General features: G+C 26.7%; 2 protein-coding genes and 1 pseudogene across 6 annotated transcripts in view; all 3 read left to right on the top strand.

The window, feature by feature from the left end:
• Positions 1-2,099: 2,099 nt before the first annotated feature.
• On the top strand, positions 2,100-5,892 carry LOC113560120 (annotated as a pseudogene).
• Positions 5,893-12,208: 6,316 nt separating this feature from the next.
• Positions 12,209-13,073, top strand: LOC113560119 (piggyBac transposable element-derived protein 4-like). Its single transcript, XM_026965888.1, has 2 exons — positions 12,209-12,260; positions 12,352-13,073. Exons 1-2 carry the CDS (start codon positions 12,209-12,211, stop codon positions 13,071-13,073), a joined length of 774 nt encoding a protein of 257 aa, XP_026821689.1.
• A 7,465-nt stretch (positions 13,074-20,538) lies between these two features.
• LOC113559621 overlaps positions 20,539-25,708 on the top strand; it is a 71,460-nt gene continuing 66,290 nt past the window's right edge. For 3 of the 5 annotated variants that reach the window (XM_026965370.1, XM_026965366.1, XM_026965364.1), the window contains exons 1-3: positions 20,564-20,628; positions 20,775-20,841; positions 24,050-24,091. In XM_026965370.1, coding sequence (XP_026821171.1) covers positions 20,838-20,841; positions 24,050-24,091 — 46 coding nt within the window. In that variant the 5' untranslated portion in view covers positions 20,564-20,628; positions 20,775-20,837. Of the gene's footprint in view, positions 20,629-20,774; positions 20,842-24,049; positions 24,092-25,708 lie in introns of all 5 variants that reach the window. The other 2 variants (XM_026965369.1, XM_026965365.1) reach the window with 2 other exon arrangements.

The raw sequence follows: 25,708 nt of genomic DNA, 5'->3' as shown, positions 1-25,708 counted from the left end.
TAATTTATCATGTTTATACCCGAGAGAAAAATTTCCAAGTTATCAAAGTATAACAACTGTTCTTGAAACTGCAGCTCATAAACGTTTTATATTTTCACCAAGTCGTGTTTTTAAAGCTTAATTGTATAAGTATATGGGGCAATACCATTTGAATTTAAAATTGGTATACGCTTGTATTTGTTTGGAATTTTTGGTGTTACAAGTCACCTTATATTTTTTTTCTGTAAAATAATAAGCTATAAAATTGAAAAATATATTTTTAGACTTCCAACTACATAATTCTACTTTTGAAGTGTCCTTTAAAGTATAAAATATACAAACCTTTACACTTGACTTCAATCATCAAGATCTGAAGTATTTTGAGAGCAATGATAAAATCGCTATTATCCTACAAAATGTATATAGTTATTTTTTTTTTTTTTTTTGGAGGTAATGATGAGAACAATCACGTGGTTAATAATAACATTTATTATCACAAAAATTGTAGATTTAATTTTAATGGAGGTAGAATCAAATAATATCATTTTCTCTCATAGATAACCTGATAATATGTTAGAAAAACCAAATCGTTTTATTTCATCTCGCAGTTCCAAGTCACTTCGATTGACAGTTCTTTAGGTATATTTTACGTTCGTAAAAATTTGTACATAGTTGAAGACAATCGTAATGCCAATTTCGGATCAAATAGATCCGAAATTTGTTAGTACATATTTTCATCTTTAGCAATAATAATTATTCTTAAAACTTATTTATATTTTATGTATTTTAATAAACTAATATTACCATTCAATACATAATATATCTGCATAACCATAAAATTGTATAATTCTTTAAGTACCTAGTATATAAATATATTAGCTATATTTATTGGGTCGAAATCTAATGCCGTTTGTCAAATATCGCGTAAACAAGACCTTATAACTCGCACAGTATTATTTATGCGCACACTAATTTTTTCAAGTGTTTAATTTATATACATTTCATTTTTATTTCTATCCGTTTTTATCCGTCACATCATGTTTAAATACGTACGTGCCCGTCAGTATTTGCACGTAAAGATAATTTGATCGCCCATAAAAAAAAAACCACGTGCGTACGTTTTCTCCGTGCACCGTATGCCTTAAATCATTTTATGATAAGTCGCATTTGTAGACATCTGAAAAATGTTCATGGTATGTATTTATACAATCTTATTTATTTTTCTCTTTACTCATTAATAATTTATATATAATATTTTTTTAAATTTTATTAGGTATCGTTAACGTTTCTGCTTTCTGTTTCACAGATTTTTCAGCCCGCTACATTGATTGCTCAACTCGTTAACCAACACGATAGAGTGTTATACAGTTCGCGTTTTGTATTGCCCGACCGGCTCATCATATTTAGATTGCGTACGCCGCAATTATTTGTTCCCGATGTCATAGCCGGAGGATCATTATTGTTATCCGAGGACAAAATGTGTATGGCAGCCATGGAAGTATTCGAACGAGATGAAGAAATATAAGACACTTATACAGGTCAGTTTTATTTTATATATTAGGGCCGAATTAATTAAAATGTTAAAAGACTCTTATAAAACATGAATATTCCAGCATAACACCGGTTGTCAGACAGTTTGGTAGATTTATTCTAAAGATCTTGTATGATATTTATTTTAAAGCTACATAATATTTTTATATTATTGTAGAAATTATAGAATGCATGATTTTTTATTTTGTTTTTTCTTACTTTTTTTATCTATATATTCTAAAGATAGTATGAAAAATATTTGTAAAACCAAGTTAGGATTTTTACTCCCAAAATCCACTAATTTGTACTTTATTACCTCTGAGTATCACTATGCATTTACGTCATACGATATTATTTAGTATATTCAGGATTCCATAGTGGCATACATCTTAGGAATTCTATTATTCATTTTTTATAAGCTAGGTGTATAAACCTAAAACAAATTTTATTATTCTCTATAATTCAATATATCACAAAATCTCAAAATAATCTCTTTATATAATCCCAAAAATCTTATTTATAATCTCAAAAATCTCATTTAAATCTCAATATAATCACAAAAAAAAAAAATTCCTACCTACGATGAACCAATGGTCAAAGGAGATGGTTATAAAAATGTATGCTTACAACACTGCTGTATTTATTCCGTAGCTTCATTCCGAGTTCGATTTCCCCAGAGTAGTTGAAAAGACGTCTCCTTCCAATTATGATCCACATGAGTGAAGTTAACTCTGTTATCTTAAGTTGACGAAATCCCAAAAATATTTTATAAAAAAAAAATATTTCTGATCTGTATCGTTCTTGGAAATCAACTCTGTCCACAGCGCTAATTTTCTGTTACGTCCCAACTGACGTCGATTCATACATCAACGTAGGAATGGAAATACTTATGTATAAGTGTACAAATATCTTTATTATACGTTTAAACTTGATACAAAATTACAATGTAAGTAAAATATAAAAGTTATGGTGAGCGGTGTTACGACCTGCCTCTGAGCGTCTTGGATATCCTTAACCGTCTGCCGAGCTTTCATCTTGATCACCCTTATATACAGACGGCTCACAATAGAGTGGTGGTTATAGTGGTGGACACTCCGTTTACACAAGGGGCCTCGTATTGACATTAATATTCACGTCGCTGATATTGAAATCCATCTTATGAGTTTCGACTTTTCTACAAATTTGAGCGACGTGTGATCTTCCGAAAATGTCTAAATTAAATAGTACACATAGTTCTGTCGATAAATTTCTGGCCTTCACATGTTTGTATCATTAATTTGTCAAACGGAATATGTGTCACCAATTATTACAGTATTTTATATAAGAATTTCTACGTTATACCCATGGCTCGTAACAGTTGTTACATTTTTTATGTAAAGTAATCTCAACTGTTTGACATACTTCGGTTTACATTTTCTGAAATCACTGTTAATGAATGGTCGGTAGGATTTCGAATTTCCAGAGCATTATTGGGCGCTGATGATGTTTCGATTGGTTCAATACTATTTGAATTATCTATATCATATAACCTACACACAATTATTTGTATACAATTAAAAAATAATTCAAGGTTTATTTTAAATGGCTCACTATTATATTGTATAGGTCTTTGCTTCAATACTGACGGCGATACTCTATTGGACCAATTTAATGTAGTTTCAATTGATTCTACTAAGTATAAATAAGCAAATTTAATATTAAGATATTAAATACAACGAATACATACATTAAATACAAACAAAAGCAATATAATACGAATAGTCATTACTTTGTTAAAATCTTAAAATAATCAAATTATTTTAAAATTCTAAAAATATGTACAACACTAAAGAAATTTATAATAATATTATAATTACCCAATATAGAAACATAAGACATTATTATACTTAAATACATACACACTTTAACCAGATTAAATTGATACAACATTGAATATATACATGCTATACATACATAAAGAACAAAATGTTACGTGGAAGATTTAAAGTTGAAAGTGATCAGTATTTTAGTTTTTGGTTTTTTCCAAGACTTATACATATGGTTTCAAAATGTCTTCCACAAATTGTTTATGTCTTCCTGATCTTTTCCTTTAAAAGATTATAGAGGAGAGGATTAGCAGCTCTTTCCACCCAAGTCGCTGTTCAAATCATTCATGGAGAATAAATAGTTTCTTTTAGCAGAATTTTAACAGCCTTTAACCGTATATTTCTTAGAAACCATGCTGAAATTCAAATAAAATAGGTGTTTATTTTTATCATCGTACATTGAACTTATACATTAGTCAATTAAAACTTAAAAATCACTAACCTTGTGTTTGGTGTACAATAGTATTTGCCTTGTTCTGATGGTGGTCGGTTTAAACTTAAAATTACAGAAAATGTTGCTGTTCTCGTTCGCCGTTGATATTATTAAATAAATTAAAAAAATAAAAATAACGCCATGCCGCTACGGACTTACGATAAATAATAATAGGTATTATCTTAATAAAAATTAATAGTGATAACATAATGACTACTAGCGCTTTTGTGTTAATCTCCATAACTACTATTTAATTTAATAATTTAATTTCTATGGATAACCTGAGATTATAGAGATAACGTGTGTAAAGTTGTTGAGCGAACGGGAAACGTATGCCCTGCCCACAGAGGAAGCAGTTTTACATTGGTCGAAAGATCTGGCTTTGTATAAATATACAAGTGAAAGAAAAATTCACCCAGTACTAAAAGTCCTATTTCAATTTTAAAAACATATTCGAATTCCTTATTCTCTTTTCTAGATTATGTAGGAAATGGATTTTCGATTTTTTTTTTAGTAGATAAGTAATTTTAGTAAAGTAAGGTGAATTTTGAAAAAAAAAACTTTATATAAATATAATTAATTTATTACTATAAAATAATTAAATAAATCAAAAATCGAAAATCCATTTCCTACATAACCTCGATAGAGAATAAGGAATTCAAATGTTTTTAAAATTAAAATCGGACTTTTGGTACTAGGTGAATTTTTCTTTCTCTTTTTGGGATTTTCATGTAAAAACTTTTTTTATCGCAAAATTTTGTGACGTGTGACTGCGCGTATGTACGATACTGATTTCCTAGAATTTTAGCCGTAGTTTAGCTTTAATTACATAAAGCGTTAGAGGAACTCACGCACACTAATGATCAGTTACAACACACAGTTACACATAACTCACGATAGATATCGAATATTGCCTAAATACAATCTCTTATAAATGGTTTACTTTCAACAGCCTTAAACTCTTAAACTTTTTTAAACTTTTTTTTTTAAAAAAACTTTATTTTATTACAGGGAAAACGAAGCAATCTAAACGAAAGGAGATGAAAATTGAATTGGTATCATTTGAGATGCGACTGCAGACGCTGATAAATAAAACAACATTCAAACATGGAACATATTATAATGATAATCTTATCTCTGTCTCTTTAGAAAATAAAATAATCACTTGATAAATCTATATATTGGTAAATATATTTTATATTTTGTATTATACATTTATTAACACATTTGTTTTATTTTCTACAGGATTTACAGTATTAGATATTAGTATAATGTTAATGTATGACACTACAATGTGATGCATAGGCACTATGGCACTACTAAGCTTATGTACACCTACACAGGTAAATATATCAAAACTAATCTCATGTATATACATAATATATTAATTAAAATCATTATTACAGATTCCCTAGTGTATCAGATTACAACAAATGACTTTTACAAATACTTATTGGAAAATTCCAACTTGATGGACAGATTGGACACGGCAGTCTTTGAGACTTGCTGCCTAACCATCCATGTCATACAACTGTGAAAAAGAAGGTGCCAGTATTTTTTCGGACGAGATAAAAGGGGATATAACGAGTTTGCGTCTTAAGGTCTAAATCATACGTGTATAATATTTGCACGGGAAATAAGAACTATTAAGTATGAAGTGAGAAAATTAAAGCAAAAGGTATATGGAGTCATATGGTTTAGAATCACGTCACGTTGTAAGACCACGGAAAGTGTTTATTTGGAGAAGCTGGTGTGGAGAATGTTTCCATACATTTGTTCTAACACCAGTTGATGACTATAAAAACGAAAAATTTGACATATAATAAGTATGATGATAAGAGGGTATATGTCAAAATAAACACTTTAGCTCATGGCCATTACAATATACAGTAAGTTATTACATTTATATATTTAAAAAATTATTTTTCTGATTTTACTCTTAACTTTATAGGGAAGATGAAGAGTAGACAGAACTTGATTTTAAAGTAGATGCTGAAAGACGGAAATTGTCAGATGTTGAAAAAAATGTATGAGAGCTTCTAAGGCATACGACTAGTTTAACTGTATATTTTTAATTTGTAAATGACACTGTTATTTTTTTATATATTGATTATTATTTATTGTGAATAACTTGTAAATATCATTCGAATAATTTGTAAATACTTTGTAAATGTAGCATATAAACTTAAAATTATTATTTTTTTATTTTATAATGTAAATACTTTGCAAATGTATACATTTCTAATATTTTATAATGATTTCTTATAATATTTTTCTATATAAATGTTTATGTTATAATTATGTTTTTCTGTTTCAGATAGATGGTAGCCTATAATATTTTAATTAAAAATCTTCCAAATGTTAACATATCGCACTACTGCAAGAATAGTGACACAACTCAAAAAACACAACTGTTGGTAATCAGCTATTTAAGGTTTAAAACAGACACAACAATTCAAATTTGTATTAGATTGTTATTTTGTTTTGATAGAAATATGTTGAATAACATTGTTCCTAATAATACTTGGTAAATGATAATTTAAATTTATTATTATTGACGTTATCAACAAAAGTTTGAAAACATTTTGACTTGTGTCACTATTTGTAACTGAAATAATCATTTTTTTTTCTATATGTGTCTTTCTTTCAAGTAGTAAATAAACATGTAAATTAAAATTGTAAACTTATTAATCATAATAAAGCAATTTTTAATACTAAACCATAAATTTATGTTAGGTAGTTATTAAAAAATAAATTAACAACAACAGTGCAATTAACATAATATTATTTTATTTTAGCAGTATCATTAAATAAAATAAAAATTAATAACCTCATAATTAAATTAACCAAAAATAATAACATACATTTATAAAATGGTAACTTGCAATAAAAAAATTTAATTTTCTAGTTATAAAATGATTATTATGAATTAATATAGTTAAGAATTAAGACTAAACTTTTATAAAAATCATGGTATATGTTTGGTATGTAATTATCTTCACACAGTGATATCAGATCCCGTTTCTTATTAACTAAAATTTTGTTTTTTTTGTGTATACTGCTTGTTTTAATATGTAATTAGCAAGTGATGGATTTCTACCATAAGCTCCATCATGGTATAAATTAATTTTTTTGAATTCTGTATCTGAAAAACTGGTTTTGTTTAAAATTGTATTTGGTGTGCTTTTTCCACTCTCAACACTTTGATATTATTCCAAATAACTTTTTCCCCATCATAATTTATAGAAAAAAATTTTTTATTACATTCTGTAATATTTTTTATATCATAAAAATCAGAATTCTTTAACCTTAAATGAGTGTCTTGTTTTTTTGGCTTATTAATGATACATAATGTGTTGGCAAGTAAATAAGGCCAGATTTTAAGGATTTTTTAATTTGTTTCTCTATGACAGAATGTGCTGTGTCTCTTTCATTTTGAGTATGTCCAACTACTAAAAATTTGTGAGTTATCGAATCAATATCCATTTTTGTATTGGCATACAAGTATAATGATGTTATAAATTTATTTTTGTTTGGCCCAACATAGTTATCTGAGTAAAAAATTACTTCAGTTTTTCCAAAGTTACATTCAGATTGTAATAATTTTATTATAGATGTTCCGATTTCAGTAACTCTTTTTTTGCTTCACCTTCATTCCGAACACAACAAAATAATTCTTTTCTCACAATATCAGATATAGTAAAATTGTAAATGGATAATTTAGATTTATAATAAAATACAGATACTTCACCCTTAGGGGTTGGAAGTACAGCCTGAAGGTCATAGCATGCTATTAATAGTATGTTATTTCTATTTATATCATTTAAAGCTAACTGTTTATCATTTTCTTTTTCTATTCTGCTTAGAATTTTTTCTGACAAATGTAACTGATATTCTTCATCTTTAAGTACTTTTTCAATATTATCAGCGTTTTTGTATGACTCACAATGAGAACATTGGTCCTTTTTAGGAACAAAAAAAGAAATATTAAACTCTGTTTTGAAAATTCTTGAGTACAGGACTAAATTAGCTATTTTTTCTTGAGGATATTGTTTTTCTCTCATAAGAGATGAATAATCTCTATATAAATCAGCCAATGATTTTCCTTCTTCAATATACTCCCTAGTGGTCTGTGCTTTTAAATAATGGCTTTCAATACGAAGTATAGAGTTTATGTGGTCTCGAACACTTTGTTTAATTTTAATATCAAGTTTTTTATGATTTTGATGTTTTCCACGTTTACCTGTCTCAATAAATCTATAGTTGTTTAGTCTTGAAATAACCGTACGAATTGGTGTATCACTAATAGCAAGTGTATTTTTGAAAAATAATTTGCAGACTATGTTTTATATTATTTATACAAAATTTATATGAATAATTTAAGTCTCTAGTTGAAGTACGAGGATACCTGTATCTAGGTACATTCCCATGTTCAATGCATTTAGATAAAAAAATCTCTTTGTCTATCTAAATTTCCTAATTGCCAATAATTATTGAATAGTCCTTGCCTACTTATTTCACTAATAGACAATGAGCATTTTAGTTTACAAATATTTCCACAAGCTGATTTAATTTCTTTAGCATTTATTATTTTTTTTTTATTAGCTGTATGATAAGACTGGCCCATATTTCTCTTTTTTATGCCTCTTTTTGTGAACCAAAACTACGCCTTTTTTACTTTTAGGAAGTACAACGTTATCTTCAATTTGATCAGAGTTAGAATTATGATGTAAAATATTATTTTCAATAATATGAGTAAACTCAGGTGTTTGATCAGAAATTGTAGTTAACAAAGTTGCTTCATCATTATCTGTTGCTTTGTTGAATATAATAATATTATAATTATTATGATTTTCAAAATGTTGAAATACTTCAGAATATTGATTAGAAATATTATTTTGAAATACATTGCCCAAGTCATAGTTATCAATATCCCCAATCAAAATATTATTATTTGAAGTTATTGAATTAATATTAATTTGATTTCCCATAATATTACTCCATCATGTATTTGACCAAAAATTATATTACCTTCATCTGAAATGTTCCATAGATCTAATTGATCTTTTCCCACTAATTTGCATGGAGGAAATGTATGGTAAGATTTTGGCGATGAATCTTCCATACAAACATTTTGGGGGTCTTGTAACCATGACTCTACTTTTTCAACCTAAATCTAATAACATTTTATTATTAATACGTACTCATATTAAGTACTATTAATTATTATTTATTAAGTTTAAAATGTATTATTGGGGGAAATCTCTCTCAAATAATAACAAGTCCTCTCAAATAGTAGGTATACAAATTAAAAACATTTCTGACAACCATGTATAGAAACTTGTATGGTACTTTTTCATTTTAGGTTTTTAAGACTTTTTTCTTTGTTCATGTGACTTTAAATTTTAGTACTTAAAATTGTAAAGAACAGAAAGAAGTATTTCATCGAAGTATTTAACTTAATTTATTAAAAAATATCAGGGGCCCACAATAATTTATTATAATACATAATTACATAAATAATGATTCATTTTATACATCAGAAAATGTACTTTCTGTGCTTAGTAGCTCATAGTTAATTATACATTTATTTTTTGATGGTATTTTGTCAGATCTTAATTGTTTGACGTTTATACTGTTATGCTCCTGCAAATCAATAATAATTATGAAAATGTGTTACTTTTTGTATATTTAATTTAGTGATTAAAATATTTAAGTATAACTTACTTGTTGTCTACTTTGGCCGAGTTTAACCATCAGTTTGGCTCTACTACTCTTCATGTTTAACTATATTGTAATATTATAATACTTGTTTAATTACACAAATGTACTAAATGTACAACATAGTCAAGGAAATCATATGATTATTATTTGAATAATATTATCATTTGTCACTTGCGTTTATAGTTTTACACCACAATTATTAGTGGTTATAAATTGCATGCAAAGCTTAGATCATAGACCACAGTAATAAGTTGTAGATTAAGTTGGGATTATTAAGATGTTGATAATATAAAATCTATGATAGTATGCCTCATAATATTATTGTAATAATAATAGTATATCTGATTCTATTTATAGGATTTTAAAATTAAATTCACGCAATTGAAGATTTGAAGATAAGGATTACATAATATACGTCTTATACTACGTCATAATAATATTATGTCTCACTACTTTAAGTCACTACTCACTAACCACTATTAACAAGTTTTCCACATTTGTGCTGAATAAAAATTATTGTAAAACTGTAATACAATAATGTGTCGTTTTGCTGTACATAATATTGTGTCAAGTGAATCAGGAAGTGTCACAACTCAAAAAAAAAATAATAATAATTTTGAGTTGTGACACTATTCTTGCATGAAATTAATGAAAACATTCAGCAAGGATAATGACATATTACAGTTTTTAAGTCAATTCGAGTAAAATAACATATTTTATCACATAAACTAAAATAAAGAGCAGAGCCCTAATCTATTAGAATCAATGAAAACCCGAAAATCAAAAATTTTGAGTTGTGTCACTATTCTTGCAGTAGTGCGATATAAAAATGTATATATATACATTATACATCGTTAAAATAAATGTATGTATTATTAACAACAAAAGATAAATAAAACAATGTTAAAAAATAATATCATATTTATTAAATTTAATGTATACAATAACAATTTTTAATTATTTATAAACCATTTTTTTATTGCAAAATATTTATAAAATATACGCTGTTGAGGATTTAAATACTTATAAAAAATACAGCTAAGTATAGTTTTTTCATCGTAAATTTGATCCAGTCGAGGCAGTAGCCCAAGTCTTCAATGTCGATGATTGCGACGTGATGGATGTATAAACTTCATAATAAGTTGTTTTTTCTGTTCACCTTTGATGTAAATGTATGTGAACTTTAAGAGATTCAATATTCTTAGCTCTCCATATTCGATATAACCATAATCTATAGTTAGCTTATGGTAATTACGTTCTAGCCACTTGTTAGTTTTTGACTCTTGTTGTCTTTTAACTCGTTCACGGTCAGTTACTGCTATAGCAGTAATTTCAATTTTTTTCAAATCTCATTTAATGGGTCACTACTGTTATAGCAGTAATTTACAAAACCAACGAAATCGGGCATTACTGCTCATGCAGTACTATTTTCAATGGTATTAAATGAAACTATATATCTGGCTGACCTATTATGATCAGTCACATGTTTGGGCACAAATAAATAAACAAATCTATTTTTATATTTCTCATTGGTATTACGTATTTCGTCGTATCATGTTATATAATTATTTTTATCAGTTTATACGTCGTGTGAACCGAATTATACAATATATTTCCACATGTCTTTAGTTATCCGGGGTCTATTGCGTGCATGTGACACTTGTGTTCGTGCTTTCGTATTATATTTTTTTTTTACGTTCGCGTACATAGTGTTTACTTACATACATACAATATTCATGTGTTATAAAAATGAAGTGTTCCAAACAAGACATCGAAGAATTTTTGAATGAAAGTTTAGAATTTGATTCCGACACTACTGAACTTTACGATTCAGATGTGGACCCCGAATATTTACCGAAAGTAATCAATAAAACAATTTCTGAAGGGTAATAATGATAATATTATTTCTGTTGGCCCATCGCGTGCACTATCATTGTCGAGTTCTTCATCAGATGACGAATCGGCTTCAGAAAGTTCGAGTGATAGTTGTAATGATGATGAACTAGACATTGATTGTTGCGTAGAAACGTATGTAGATATTCCACACTTCCACACTTCAATTTTTGTAGAGATAATGTTGGTATACAATTTAAAATTAATGATAGTGCACGTTATAACCCGATTGAAATTTTCAAACAATTTTGGACCAACGAAATTATTGATGTAATTGTAAGTTCTATTAATAATTTTGGTGAAAGAATGTCAACATCAGAACGTCCTCACAAAAAAGGTTCCAGGTTTTCAAAATTTCAGCAAACTTGTTCGCAAGAAGTTCAAAACTTTTTGGGTTTGTGTCTTCTTGGTTGCTCATTAAAATTTTCCGTCGTAAGAGATATGTTTTCAGACAGCCCATTATCCTATCATTCCATTGTGCGTAATTGTGCGCAATATTATGTCAGGAAGAAGGTTTGAAAAATTACTAAGATATTTTAGTGTTGACTACGCAGGTGATAATCCATTAGTTGGTTCCATGAAGAAAATTTATCCTGTTTTTGATATGCTTACACAAAAGTTCCAAAGATTATATTTCCCTGATGAAAATTTATCTCTTGATGAATCTTTACTTCTACATCGTGGTCGGTTATCATGGCGACAATATATTAAAAATAAAAAGGCTAAATATGGAATTAAGTTCTAAGAACTTTGCACACATGACGGATACGTTTTAAATATTGACATGTATAAAGGTAAAAATACGTCATTAACAGTTATTGAACCTAACCTTGAAGGTTTATCAAAAGTTGACAATATTGTTATTAATCTAATGAAACCGTATTTAAATAAAGATCATAGCCTTTATATGGATAATTTTTACAATAGTGTTACGTTATCAAATTTATTGCTTGAAAAAAACTCACTCGATGGGAACATTAAGAAGCAATCACAAAAGAAATTCCAAGGAAGTGACTGCCAAAAAATTAAAACGTGGTAAATATGTATGGAGACGCAATAAAAATGTGTATGTGTCAAAGTGGAAAGACAAAAGAGACGGGCTCTGTATTACAACTAAAAATCACCCGAAAATCGTATCCACAACAAATAGATATGGTCTCGTAAAAAATAAACCAATAGAGATGAAGGACTACAATGATTTTATAAGTGGTATAGATCATTCAGATCAGATGGTAAGCTATTACTTGTGTCCCAGTAAAACCACTAGATGGTATAAAAAGGTGCTATTTCATTTGCTCAATATATCCACCTGGAATTCATATTTTATTTTTAACAAAAAGTTTGGTGTAAGAAACATTACCTTTAAGCGATTCCGTGATTTACTCATCAAAAATTTAATTGGTCTTCCAATAAAAACTACTGCAGCAGAACTTTTCAAAGACAAAAAAAGCAAAAATGCAGCACCCGAAAATAATCATTACTCAAAAAAAATACCTCGTCCGCCAAATTTTAAAAGAGAAACATACTTCAAAAACTGTAAGCAGTGCTGTAAGACGAAAATAAGAAAACAAATATCATTCCAATGTAAAAGTTGTGGTAAACCTTTATGCCCTGGTAAGTGTTTCGAAGAATGGCACAAAATTATATAAAGCATTAATTATTATTCATATCATTTATAAAATAATTTCAAAAAGAAGTTGCAATTTATTTTTTTTCATATACTTATACTTTTTATAGATACTTTTTTTTGTGTAATATAATTATCATGTATTTTTTTCTCATAAAAAGTAGTTGCATATATTTTGAAGAATTAATTATTAATAATAAAAATATATTCTGAAAAGTAATAAAATAGGTTTTGTGATCATTCAATATTAGTATTTTTGTAATGCTAAATAAGTTATTACTGCTATAGCAGAACTAAAATATTACTGCTATAACAGTAATATAAAAGTGATTTTCTGAGAAAGGTATTTGAAAAATATTAAAAAGTGAAGTGACCGCGAACGTTCTTTTAATAGTATTGAATTTTTAAAAATCCAGTGTTGAGCCGCCCATGTTCCTGTGTATACAGTAGACAATTTTTTAGTAAAATATTTATTTTTTTCTCCAAGAATGCATTGAAAGTCTATGATCACCGACGATATCAATATACAAGTATATTATGAATTTACACAAAAATAACTTGTGATATTTATATTGAAAAAAATCAACTTTTCTTAATACATCTGTCTTCGAAGATTTTCAAATGAGAATTTAAATCTGAAATATAATATGATCCATGATTCGGTAAAGAGTTTTCATAAAAATATTCCGGTTATACAGTTTATTTCGATGTTTAAAAGGAGAACATCCTCACTAGTAATCGCAATTTTTGTAATGGTTTCTACATAATGATTGAACAGTTCTGACATGTGATTTTCACAATTTGATTAGAATTATTACTTTTCAAAGTATTAATTTCTTTCTGTTAAAGTTTTATATCATTTAGAATTGTTTTGTTACTTGACTGAATATCTGAAATAATTCTTTTAGTATCAACAGCTTGAGAATCTTCAAACACATTCATAGTTAGGTATACAACGACTGACACTATATTTTAACATCACGTGTATTATTAACCAACTATTATGTGTATTATTAAATCTGAGCCACTTAACAAGCATTTGATTTTGTTTTTTACGTATAATTGTTTTGATCCGGTATTCGTTTGAGTGTTTCAACTGTGTTTCCGCCGAGGAATACCGGTCAGCTATAGGTGTACCAGTATAATCTTGTAACTGATAAGTGACGGGTATGTATCTTTATTTGTATAGTAAATAACTAATAAGTAGGTAAATCAAAATGATAAAAAATAAATATATTAGATGTTATTTATTTATTAAAAACTAATTTATTCAATTATAAATTAATTTAAAAAATGCCTATTATAATTTATAGCCTATATTATATTGATCATTAGGGCTCGGAAGTTGTTGCATTTGCATGATTTTTTTGAACCGTTAGATTTATTGCTAAGTGATCTAGAAATTCATTCCAAGACACCACGAAAAACATATCAAAATTTTTTAGTGCATATTTTTGCATATTTGGTGATTTTTAGATTTTAGAGCATATTTCTTAATTTTACAATTTTTTAGAGCATATTTTATAATTTATGGAGATTCCATATGAAATTTTGTAAATTTGTAAATAAAAAAAATAAATACATTCATATTGAGAGACCTTACTAGATATTCTTGTATCGTATTTTTCAAATTTCTATTTGATATTAAAAACAATGTTTTTCCCCTATTGATTAATACAATATAATATTAATATATAAAAATATAATGTATATATATTTATAAATTACAACTACAGCTATCTTCATCTAAAATAGAATATTATACAAATTTAAAAATAGAAACAACAGCTATCGAAATACGACGATTTTCTATAAATACTTTTCTAGGAAAATAACTCATTGATTACTGTTAATGGCATTAATAGACCTACTGCTAAACCGCTTAGATGTTTTTGTCAGTTCCGGCTTATACGTCCGTCTTATCTGTTGTAGTTGTACGCGTCGTTCTTGTTTTAATTACCTACTTATATTATTTTTAATTCATTATGTCGAAAACCAAACAATCTGCGACAAATCGTTTGAATAGTTTTGTTTTGGAATATGGTACGGATATATTCAAAACCGACGGAAGTATTTTATTCTGTAAGTTATGTGAAGTGAAGGTCAATAGTGATCGAAAATTTGTAGTGACTCAACACGTTAACACTGAGAAACATAAACGAGCGGTTATTAGAAAAAACGAAAAAAACAAAAATTCTGAAATCCAACAGCTAGTAACTAATACTCCGAAAAAGTGTCTTTTTTCACACGATTTGTGTAAAGCATTATTGTCGGCAAACATACCACTTTACAAAATAAGTAATCCTCAATTAAAATCATTTTTAGAAAAGTATACGTCAAGAGAAATTCCTAGTGACTCGACACTACGCAAAACTTATGTCAACGACATATACGAAGAAACTATGAAAAATATAAGAGAACAAATTAAAGGAAATAAAATATGGGTGTCGATTGACGAAACTACAGATTCTGAAGGAAGATATGTAGCTAACGTTATAATAGGAACTTTAAATACTGACGTGCCGGGAAAAACTTATTTGCTAACAACCGAAGTTCTGGATTTAAATACTGACGCGCCGGGAAAAACTTATTTGCTAACAACCGAAGTTCTGGAAAAAGCGAATAATTCGACTATAGTAAAACTTTTTGATCATTCAATGTTCGTCCTCTGGCCAAACGGAATTCGCCATGATGACGTCCTACTGTTTGTGACCGATGCCGCACCATACATGGTGTAAGCTGGGCAAACACTTCAATCACTGTACTCTAAAATGATACATTTAACATGTCTCGCACATGGTATCCATAGAGTAGCCGAAAATATACGGGAAAAGTTTAAAAAAGTTGATAAACTTATTTCCAGAGTTAAACAGGTGTTCTTAAAGGCTCCTTCACGTGTTTTAGTATTTAAAAGTGAAGCACCAGCCATACCACTTCCACCAGAACCAATATTAACTAGATAATCGCAGCTTCCTATTACTGCAAATACTACCAAGTTATACGTAGAGTATTACTAAGTTTAAATGCTGAAGATGCCATTTCTGTTAAAGAAGCTCAACAGTTAATTCAAGAACCCGATATGGAAGCTAATTTGGTATACATATATTCAAATTTTGGATTTATACCGGAGTATATAACGAAACTTGAAACACAATATATTTCACTATCAGAAGCACTATCTGCAGTTAAATATGTTCAAAATAAATTAAACGACTGTGAGGGTGAAATCGGTGTTGCGGTATTTCAAAAATTAAATAATGTATTGGAGAAAAATTGTGGCTTTAAGACGATACTTAAAATTTCAAAAATATTAAGTGGACAAGAAAGTTCAATGGAAGGTCTTCCTGATGATTTGACTGGTGACGATATTACATATTTCAAATATGCGCCGATTACGTCAACTGATGTTGAACGTAGTTTTTCAAGATACAAAACTTTGCTGGTGGATAATCGGCGATCATTCAATTTTGAAAACATCAAAAAAAGTTTAGTGGTCCAATGTAACACTTTTGAAGGTAGGAACAAAATTATATCTAATGCATTTTAATTATAGGTAGGTACCTGGTGGTTTTTCTAATTTGTATTTATGTATTTCAGGTATATAAATATAACTCGACAGAAGTACATTTTTTTATTAAAGGAACATTTTTCATTTTAAAAGCGATTTTTTATTATTATTTTTATTTTTATTTTTTTGTTTAAATTATGATTAAAAAAATTAAAATAAATATTATTTATATAACTTTGCTTTTTTTTTATTTATAAATTTAAAAAAAATATTTGTGAAAATTAAAATGTGTAAAATAATTAAATATAAGTGCATATTTTTAGAGCATATTTGTACTTTTTTAAGTGCATAAGTGCATGCATATTTAGTACTTTTTTAGTGCATTAAGTTCCGAGCCCTATTGATCATACATATGATTGGTAGGTAGGTACCTACCTAATAAAACTCCATATGGTGAGAAGTCGAAGTAAAATAAAATAAAAATAGTACCTATCATTCTACATATCTTATCAATTAATTAATGATATTAATGGGTATCCAGTAGATTTTTCATGAACAATTTATCGCCGGTGAATTGGTCGCAAATACAATTGATCGCTAAGATATTTGATTGCCGAACGAACATTTTTAATTTTTTTAGTTATTTTATTTACCTATAGGTATATTTTCGAGTTGTATATTTAATATTTAAGAATAATCAAATATTCTTATAATAATGTCTATTCTATTTCTACTCTTATTTATTTATTTTTAAATGACGGACAGTTTAACGCTAATATTAATTTAAAAAAATAATAAATAGATTACGTATAGTAAATAATAATAATAACAATTTAATCACGGCCGTGTTGATATCACCTTAACACTAAAAGGGTTACAAGTTACAAAATGTATTTTATATTATATTTATATTATTATTATTAATATAATATAGTCAGTGAATTGAATAAATATTATTAACTTACAGAGGTTGAAGCTAAACTAATTACATCACGAGTGCTTAATTCCACATTTTGTGTAGTAATATTTATTGTCAAATTAACGGCTTTGGCTGCTTCAATATTTTAACTATGTGGTACATGATAATATGATATTTCTTTAAGTATGATTTGATCATTGTTAGAATGAAAAAAAACGGCTTTTACACTTCATTTTTTTATAATGGTTACATTTCCATATAGACTTTTGTTCAGTTCCAAATTTTTCAAAAATATACATATAACCGTTATAAATTAATTTATCTTTGCCTTTTTCACTCTTTATAAATTCCACTATTATACAATAAAAAACCGTTGACACACACAATATCACACCAGCATCAACTAATAAACACAAGTATGAAAAGAAAAATTGGTATAACCAACGGAATAGATGACAATAAGTCGATAAGCTTATCGAAGTTATTATCACGCCTGCAGTTCAATGATATTGTGTGTATATCATTTAATGGTACCTTTCATAATTTATAGTATATCTATATAGGTATTATTATATCTGTTGACTGCATTGTGAATTGGATTAACTGTCCTTTATTTAAAAATAAATCAATAAGAATACTTGAATATTCTAAAATAATAAACATACAACTCGGAAATATACCTAGGTAATGAAATAATTAAAAAAACTAAAAAAATTCGTTCGGCGATCAATTATCCTAGCGACCAATTGTATTCGTGATCTATTCACCCGCGATCCGTATTTATGTATCTATGAAATTAAATACCTACTAACAATTACGCATAAGTAAGAAATTGATATACCCTACCATACAATGCACTTATTCTCTATTACTCTAAAGTAAGAATGACATTTTTTTAATTAAAAAAATTATGTATCTAAATATTTACAGCATAACTACCTATAACCTATAAGTATATTTTCTTATGTACATTTAAATAATTTTCAATGTATCATATTATTACATTTTCTTGTTAAGTATAATACAAATAATCTTTGTACAATATAATATCTGCGTGAGAATAAATCTAGCGGTAATTTAAAATTGACCAATGATATTGCATAGTTGAATACAGCTGCTAAAACAGACCTCACGGCCTAATATTGTTCGTTCCCGGCCCCAACAAATACCATCATGAACTTATTTACACTGCTCTACAATAAAGTGGTATTGACTCAAAAGTTGATAACAAAAATTTAATAAGGTAAGAGTATACAGTATTATAATAATAACAAAATACAAATTATATAATAAATGCAATGTTTTCGGAAAAAATGAAATCAATCTACGTAATAATTATAACTAAAGAAATTACTTTAAAAGTATTACATGAAATAAATAATAATATAAGTACCTAGGTACATAATGACAATAGCAGACTATATTATATTCTAACAGACTTTTTTTTGTTCAGAATGGCTAAGTAGGTACATACAATGATATCTATTTCATTGAATTCAATCTTAACATATCCACTCGACACATTGTGTTTTCATTTTCAATATAATGTCCATATTTTCCAACCAATATAATATTTGTATTTAATTTAAACTTTCAAACCTTTCATGTATTTAATTTTCATGTAGGTGTTCAAAAAAGTACAACAAGACTAATTAAATGTTTTCAGATTCTTGTCAATGAATATAAATACCAATAGATATACCTAATATGTTTGATATTAATTAAAGATTTTTTGAGTGATTGCGACACATATATAATAATGTTAGCAGTACCCATAAGGCTATAAAAGTATAAAATAAAAAAAAATTATTATCCGACGATTGAGAAACACCTTGTTAGGCATATATTTTACGTATTTTGCTATTATTAATTCGCATTAAATGTTTTGATCTACGCTAATTAAAATATATATATTTTTTATGTACCGTGTGATTTATATGTGTGACGTATGTAATGAATGAATGCAGCACATATATCTACTAAATAATTCAGCAACTATACGATAAAATGTTTTTAATTATTTATTATACGTATCGCTTATTTGTTACACTATTTGGCTTACAGCTGTTAGTTCAAAATCTGATATTATACAAATATAACATACATTATACATTTGGTTAAAAAACACACATGAACCACCTTATATTTCCTTTTTACGAAAACCACAATTTTTTCATAGTATATAGCTAATGTATAAACAATAAAATTTTGTGTGCTAAATAAATATGTATAGTGTATATATATATGTATGCTCACTTACAATATTATGACTAGGGAACGGATTTTATTGCAATAAAAAAAATCAATAAATGTATCAATTTTTCTTAAAATATGGAATAAAAATCCAAAATATGTAAATATTAAAAAAATGTATTAGTATTGAAAATAACAAAAAAATAAATATTTTATGATTATGAATATTAAATAAAAGTAATACTAATTATATTGATATATAAAATTATGAATATTATTCCGGAACAACGCAATGAGAAAACAAAATATTTTTGTAGGTTTGCAAATAAAAAATTACGACTTTTTGATCGAAGAATACTTTTGTATTAGCTAAAAGACCGTTTTACATCAACAGATGTGATAGGGGCAATTATTCTTATTCATTATATCAGAATAAGGAGTGTATTCAATTTCCAGAGATCCTTGTTGAATTTTTCCTATTAAAATATCTATCAAAAATTACATATCTTGTTGTTTTAGACGAAGCAGATGATAAATGTTGGCGAAAATCAATGAAAAAATCAAAAATTACTATAATATGTACAAAATATGTACTTATTTATCAAATATGTAAAAATATGTATTTATACATAAATATATAAAATAAATTTGGGTTTATTTTAATTAGAATGATCTAAATCGTATACATTTTTTATCAGAATTAAAATATCTCATTCCAATAAAAATATGTATTTACAATAAAATCCGTTCCCTAATTTATTATGAGTAGGTGTTGTTTGTTATATTTTGACGGTAGTTTTAGGTTTATGATCGATTAATTCTACACTAATAACAATCTAAACCGAGTAGGTATATTAACACATTGCTTGCGTGAAAAGGTGACACTTACTCAGTTACCTAGTTAGGTATTAAGTGCATTCAAATCGTCATAATATCCAAACGGAAATACAATTTTCGGTAATTCTAATTATTTTATACATTTTTACGGCCGAGCTCTTTTTTTACATAAATTTATTTATTATTAATTTTTTTTAGATACTATTTATTGCATCACATGAATTATATATATACGTTATTTTACTAAGTATTAATTAATATTTCAGCACCCCCTATTAGCTAAGCTTGTGCTGGACACACAGTTCATTATCATTCAAAGAATTTTCACAATGGGTAAATATTGAATATTAATTAATTTACAAAATAGAATAAATTAATTGTAAAAGAAGGGTTCACATAATTAACAAAAAATTCTTAATCTAATATATACATACATGAGACACAAATTACTAACTAGATAAATCTAAATGTTTTACTTATTTTTTAAATCACATTACATTGATAAAATCGTTTACATTGATATTTAATAAATGACAAAATTTCAAAAACTTACATAATACACTTTATATTTACATTAATGAGTAATAAGTGTACAATATATTAATGTATTTAGTAATAATAATTCATACAAGAAACATGGTAAAGTATTATTGGTGTATACTATTATTTTATATATATTTTTTAAATTTATTATAATTTAATATTATGAACTTGAAATTCATAGTATTAATTAGCATAATAAATCAATGGACTCCATTCTACAAGATAAATTTAAATACATTTTATTAAACGATAATAGTATATTCAAAAAGGAAATACTGAGTAGAATTTGTAATATGTCAAAATACGAAGTATTATTAATATAATTATAACATGGGATAAATGACAAGACCAAACATGGCAAATATATCAGAAATGCTTACATTTTATTTAATTAGGACTATTAGGAGAATATAAACGAACAATGATTACCTCATTATTATGTATATGAAAATGCCCCCCACTCCCGACTTTTTTTATTCATATTTCGAAAAATATGACATATTTTGCAAATTAATTGCAAATAATCGTAAATTGGTTTTCAGAATTTGCAAATCTATTTTTTTTCTCTTGAATTTTATTAGTTTTATTCTAAGTGCGATGCGAGGGTTTTATGGGCTTCATGAAGTTGGCCGCCCAAAATGAAAAGTTTTTCTCCAAATTTTGTCAATAATTTATAAGTATTTGTAAGCACGAATTTAAAATTTTGAGGTAGTCCCCTCCACTATTTACCCCCAAAAAGAAGTTGGCCGTACTTCGTTGAGCTTTTTGAACGTTGTCCGTGCCAAATTGTCTTGCGCAATTTGTAAGCACAAATTTAAAACTTTATACTTGGTGAGCTGATTATAAATTAAGTTTTGATGATATTTTATATAAATACTTACTAATTTTCATGTGTTTTTTTTTTGACATTGTCATCAGAAAAACGATATTTTTTAAGCTAAATTTATTATGTTTTTCTTATTATTATATATGCGTATATCTACCTTTTTTCCAGAAACACTAAAAATCGCCTTTTTCAAGTAAAAAAAAAAAACACATGAAAATTAGTAAGTATTTATATAAAATATCATCAAAACTTAATTTATAATCAGCTCACCAAGTATAAAGTTTTAAATTTGTGCTCACAAATTGCGCAGAACAATTTGGCAAGGTCAAAATCTTTGAAGTTTTGCGGAAAATAGCCATGATTTAAACTTTCGTAGATAATTGAAAACGACTAAGCTTACAAATTTCCAATTTGTGCTTAAATAAATAAACTTACAAATGAATGACAAAATTTGGGGAAAAACTTTTCACTTTAGACGGCCAACTTCATGGAGCCCATAAATCCATCGCACTTAGAATAAAACACTAGTAAAATTCGCCAAAAATAAAATATTTATTCGTAAATTCTAAAAATCAATTTGCAATTATTTGCAAAATATTGGCATATTTTTCGAATGCCTTAAGTAACTTCACATACATTTCATATTCCGTATCAACACGTACATAACAGAGGGGATATCCTGAGTGCGTAGAGTTTTTAATTTTTACTTTTTTTATTGCGTTAGTGCATCCGCAGTGATATCAACAAATTGTATTGAATATAATTATATAAATAAATAATTTGTTTTATTCAAATCCAACAAGTTACTTTACTTGCGTAATAATAATAACGTTTTATAAAATTCCCGATACTATTATAAAATATATTATAATCTGTCACTTTAATCAGTAATCAGTTGATCAATAAATGAGTTTTTAATTTAAATCATTTTTGTTTAATGTTCTTGGACATTTGTAAGTTGTAAAATGAAGAATCATCAATTTTGAAGGTAGTTTCTGATAGGAAACTGAATAAATAAATTAATAACTAATACATTAAGGAAATTAAAATAATAAACCATAGTTTTTTTCAAAACAATCATAGACAGTTAATTAAATTGGGAATTTATATATTTTTTCAAAGACGAATAACCGTCAAATACATATAATTTTCAACAAATATATTAAACTTCAGCTAAACAAATTTAATAATTTATTAGTTTATGACCAGTGGCGCAATTATGTCTATAGAACATGGTTTACTTATTTTTATAGTTTTAACAAAATTCTAATTCATATAAGATGTTTATAAAAAAAGACTTTTGGACAAATGTGTATTTAAATTTGTATATAGCTATAACAATAATTTTTGGGATGCCTTTTTTTAAATTTAGATTACACAGTGAAAGCTTTACACTAAACATATCATTAATATATCCTCCATTCATAATCAAAAAATAAGTTTTATAAGTAATTTAGAAAATCTACCTATTTTATAAAAAAAGAAATTAGATATTTGAATTATGAGTATGATGTTAAAAACAATTTTAAATGTAAAGCGTTTGAAATTTACCATTTTTATTTCATACAAAATATTATAAGAGTGTATAAATTACTCAAGTTAAATAATACTGTACATAATAACTTAAAAGTAAATACATCACATCTGTATTACATGTTATACAAGTGTTATTTTACATTGAAACATTTGTTATTGTTGCATTTGTGCGTCACAGCTATTCGTTTCGATTGATTTCATTATTTAAAATAAGTCACAATTAATGATATTTCTCTATTTTATTAATTCGGTTAAGAAGTAAAATAAATTGTTATTTTATTGACACCATGTATCACATTTTCCATGTTTCATTGGGACTTCTATGGTTAGGTTTCAAAATAATTCACGGAGAAATAATTCAATGTCCAATTGGTAATCAAGTTTATTATAGGACTGTATGTTAAAACAATTTAAATATTGTTTAAATAGTTCAGTAATCAAAATAAAAAAAAATTATAATTTAAGATAATTAATTTTTATTACAATAAAAATCTATTGTTTTTTTTTTTTTTTAATCAAACACTGTTAAAATATTTTTAGTGATTATTCAATATTTCAAATAACATCAATCAATATATTTTTTTTTTTTTTACTTAACTTTTTGAAATGAATTATAATAAAAAATAATTTATTTAGGTGGATTAACTGATGTAAAATTCTGCGACAACTTAATTAAAGGTAATATAACCATCAAAGTATCTATTTTAATTTCAAAATCAAAATCATATTACTATGCACACCTAAATAATAAGTATTATTTAAATTAATCTGTTAATTTTTTATAATTAAATGCACCATTACCAAAAAGAACTTAATAATATACTATATTAAAATTACATCTATTTATTTATATAAGAGATGCTTATCTAATTAAATCTAAAATTTGCAACGTTTATTTTATTTACTATTAATTAATAATTCAATACCTACATAATTGATAATGACAATGATAAACGAATATTTAAGGTATAAATTATTTTAACATTAAAAAAAGCTAGCCCCACGACCAGACTTATTTTTTTAAGCTAGCATGTTAGATTAGCCTGATTTTATAAGCTTATAGCATATCTTCGGGACAAAAAATAAGATTGACATAAAAATAAATCGACTAAGCAATGTTATTGGAAAATATCTTTCATCTTCATTATGGCTTTACTTGTTATAAGTTGTAAGTTGCGTCACTTTGTTGACAAACTATTCGGTCACATAAAAGCGCTCGAAACGATCGGTTACAAACTTATTATGAGTATTTTCAAATATTTATATTTTTCATACTCATAACTCAATTAAAAATAAAATATCGTAAAAAACCAACGAGACAACACAGATAATGTTCTTACCTAAAAGTATAATAATTGGTCAATCACTATCATATCAAAACTAAAAGCACTCTATTGAAACTGATAAACGAAAATTTACTATGCCGTACGTGTGTAACTGTATAAGACGTAGACAACACATACGAGCACAACGTTATCTAACTACTTACTAATACACGGATAACTAAAATCGAGTGGTTGGAGACGACGTAGTGTGGCGCTGCAGTTTTATCATTTCTTAGGACTAAATACTTGTTATTATAACATAATAAAGAATGTCCGAATTGCATGCCGTGTACCTACCTATTACCACCTACAAGTTTATCTTTATTTATCATGCACTTATTTGCACAACATAAACTTTATTTTTGATTTTTTTTTTTTTTCAAATTATTATAAAATTTGGTGAACTTTTTTTGACAATACAGTGAAACCTCTAAATAGTGGACACTCTCGGTCGCCGAAATTTTGTCCGCTATTTAGAGGAAAACATTTTTTTTAATAAATAAATAAATTCAATAATTTTATTTTATATTATTTTTACATTGATTAAATACATGATAAAACTAACATTTATGAAAAAAAACCAGTTACCTAAATTTTTATTTTATTTTTACATTAATTAAATACATATTAAAAAAAAAAACTAACATATCTGAAAAAAATCTGTTACTTTAGTTTGTTTACTCATTACAGGCGTAGTTATTTCGCATGTTAAGGCATTTTCTAATAGGACTATGTTTGAGAACAATGAACTATTCTGTACCTCGATAGAAGAAATATATTTACGTATGTATTTTACTGCTAGTAATGCCTCTCATAGACTTCTTATTTGTGGAATTTGTTGATCTTCGGATCCATAATTTTCTTCTTCATTTTGTGTAGACATGCTCGTACTATCAGATAGATTTTCGATATCGGCGTCGTAAGTCTCTACGCAATCGTCTAGTGTTATGTAGTCATTTTCCGTAATTTT

The sequence above is a fragment of the Rhopalosiphum maidis genome, chromosome 3, assembly GCF_003676215.2.
Source record: "Rhopalosiphum maidis isolate BTI-1 chromosome 3, ASM367621v3, whole genome shotgun sequence".
NCBI lineage: Eukaryota > Metazoa > Arthropoda > Insecta > Hemiptera > Aphididae > Rhopalosiphum > Rhopalosiphum maidis.
Note: the sequence above shows the minus strand (reverse complement) of the source record. Positions and strands in the feature narration are given on the sequence as shown.

Coding starts and splice junctions, on each gene's coding strand:
- LOC113560119 (XM_026965888.1), top strand. CDS start 12,209: ATGTATAAAGGTAAAAATACGTCATTAACAGTTATTGAACCTAACCTT. Junction 12,261..12,351: donor TATTGAACCTAACCTTGAAG/GTTTATCAAAAG, acceptor TTTTTACAATAG/TGTTACGTTATCAAATTTAT.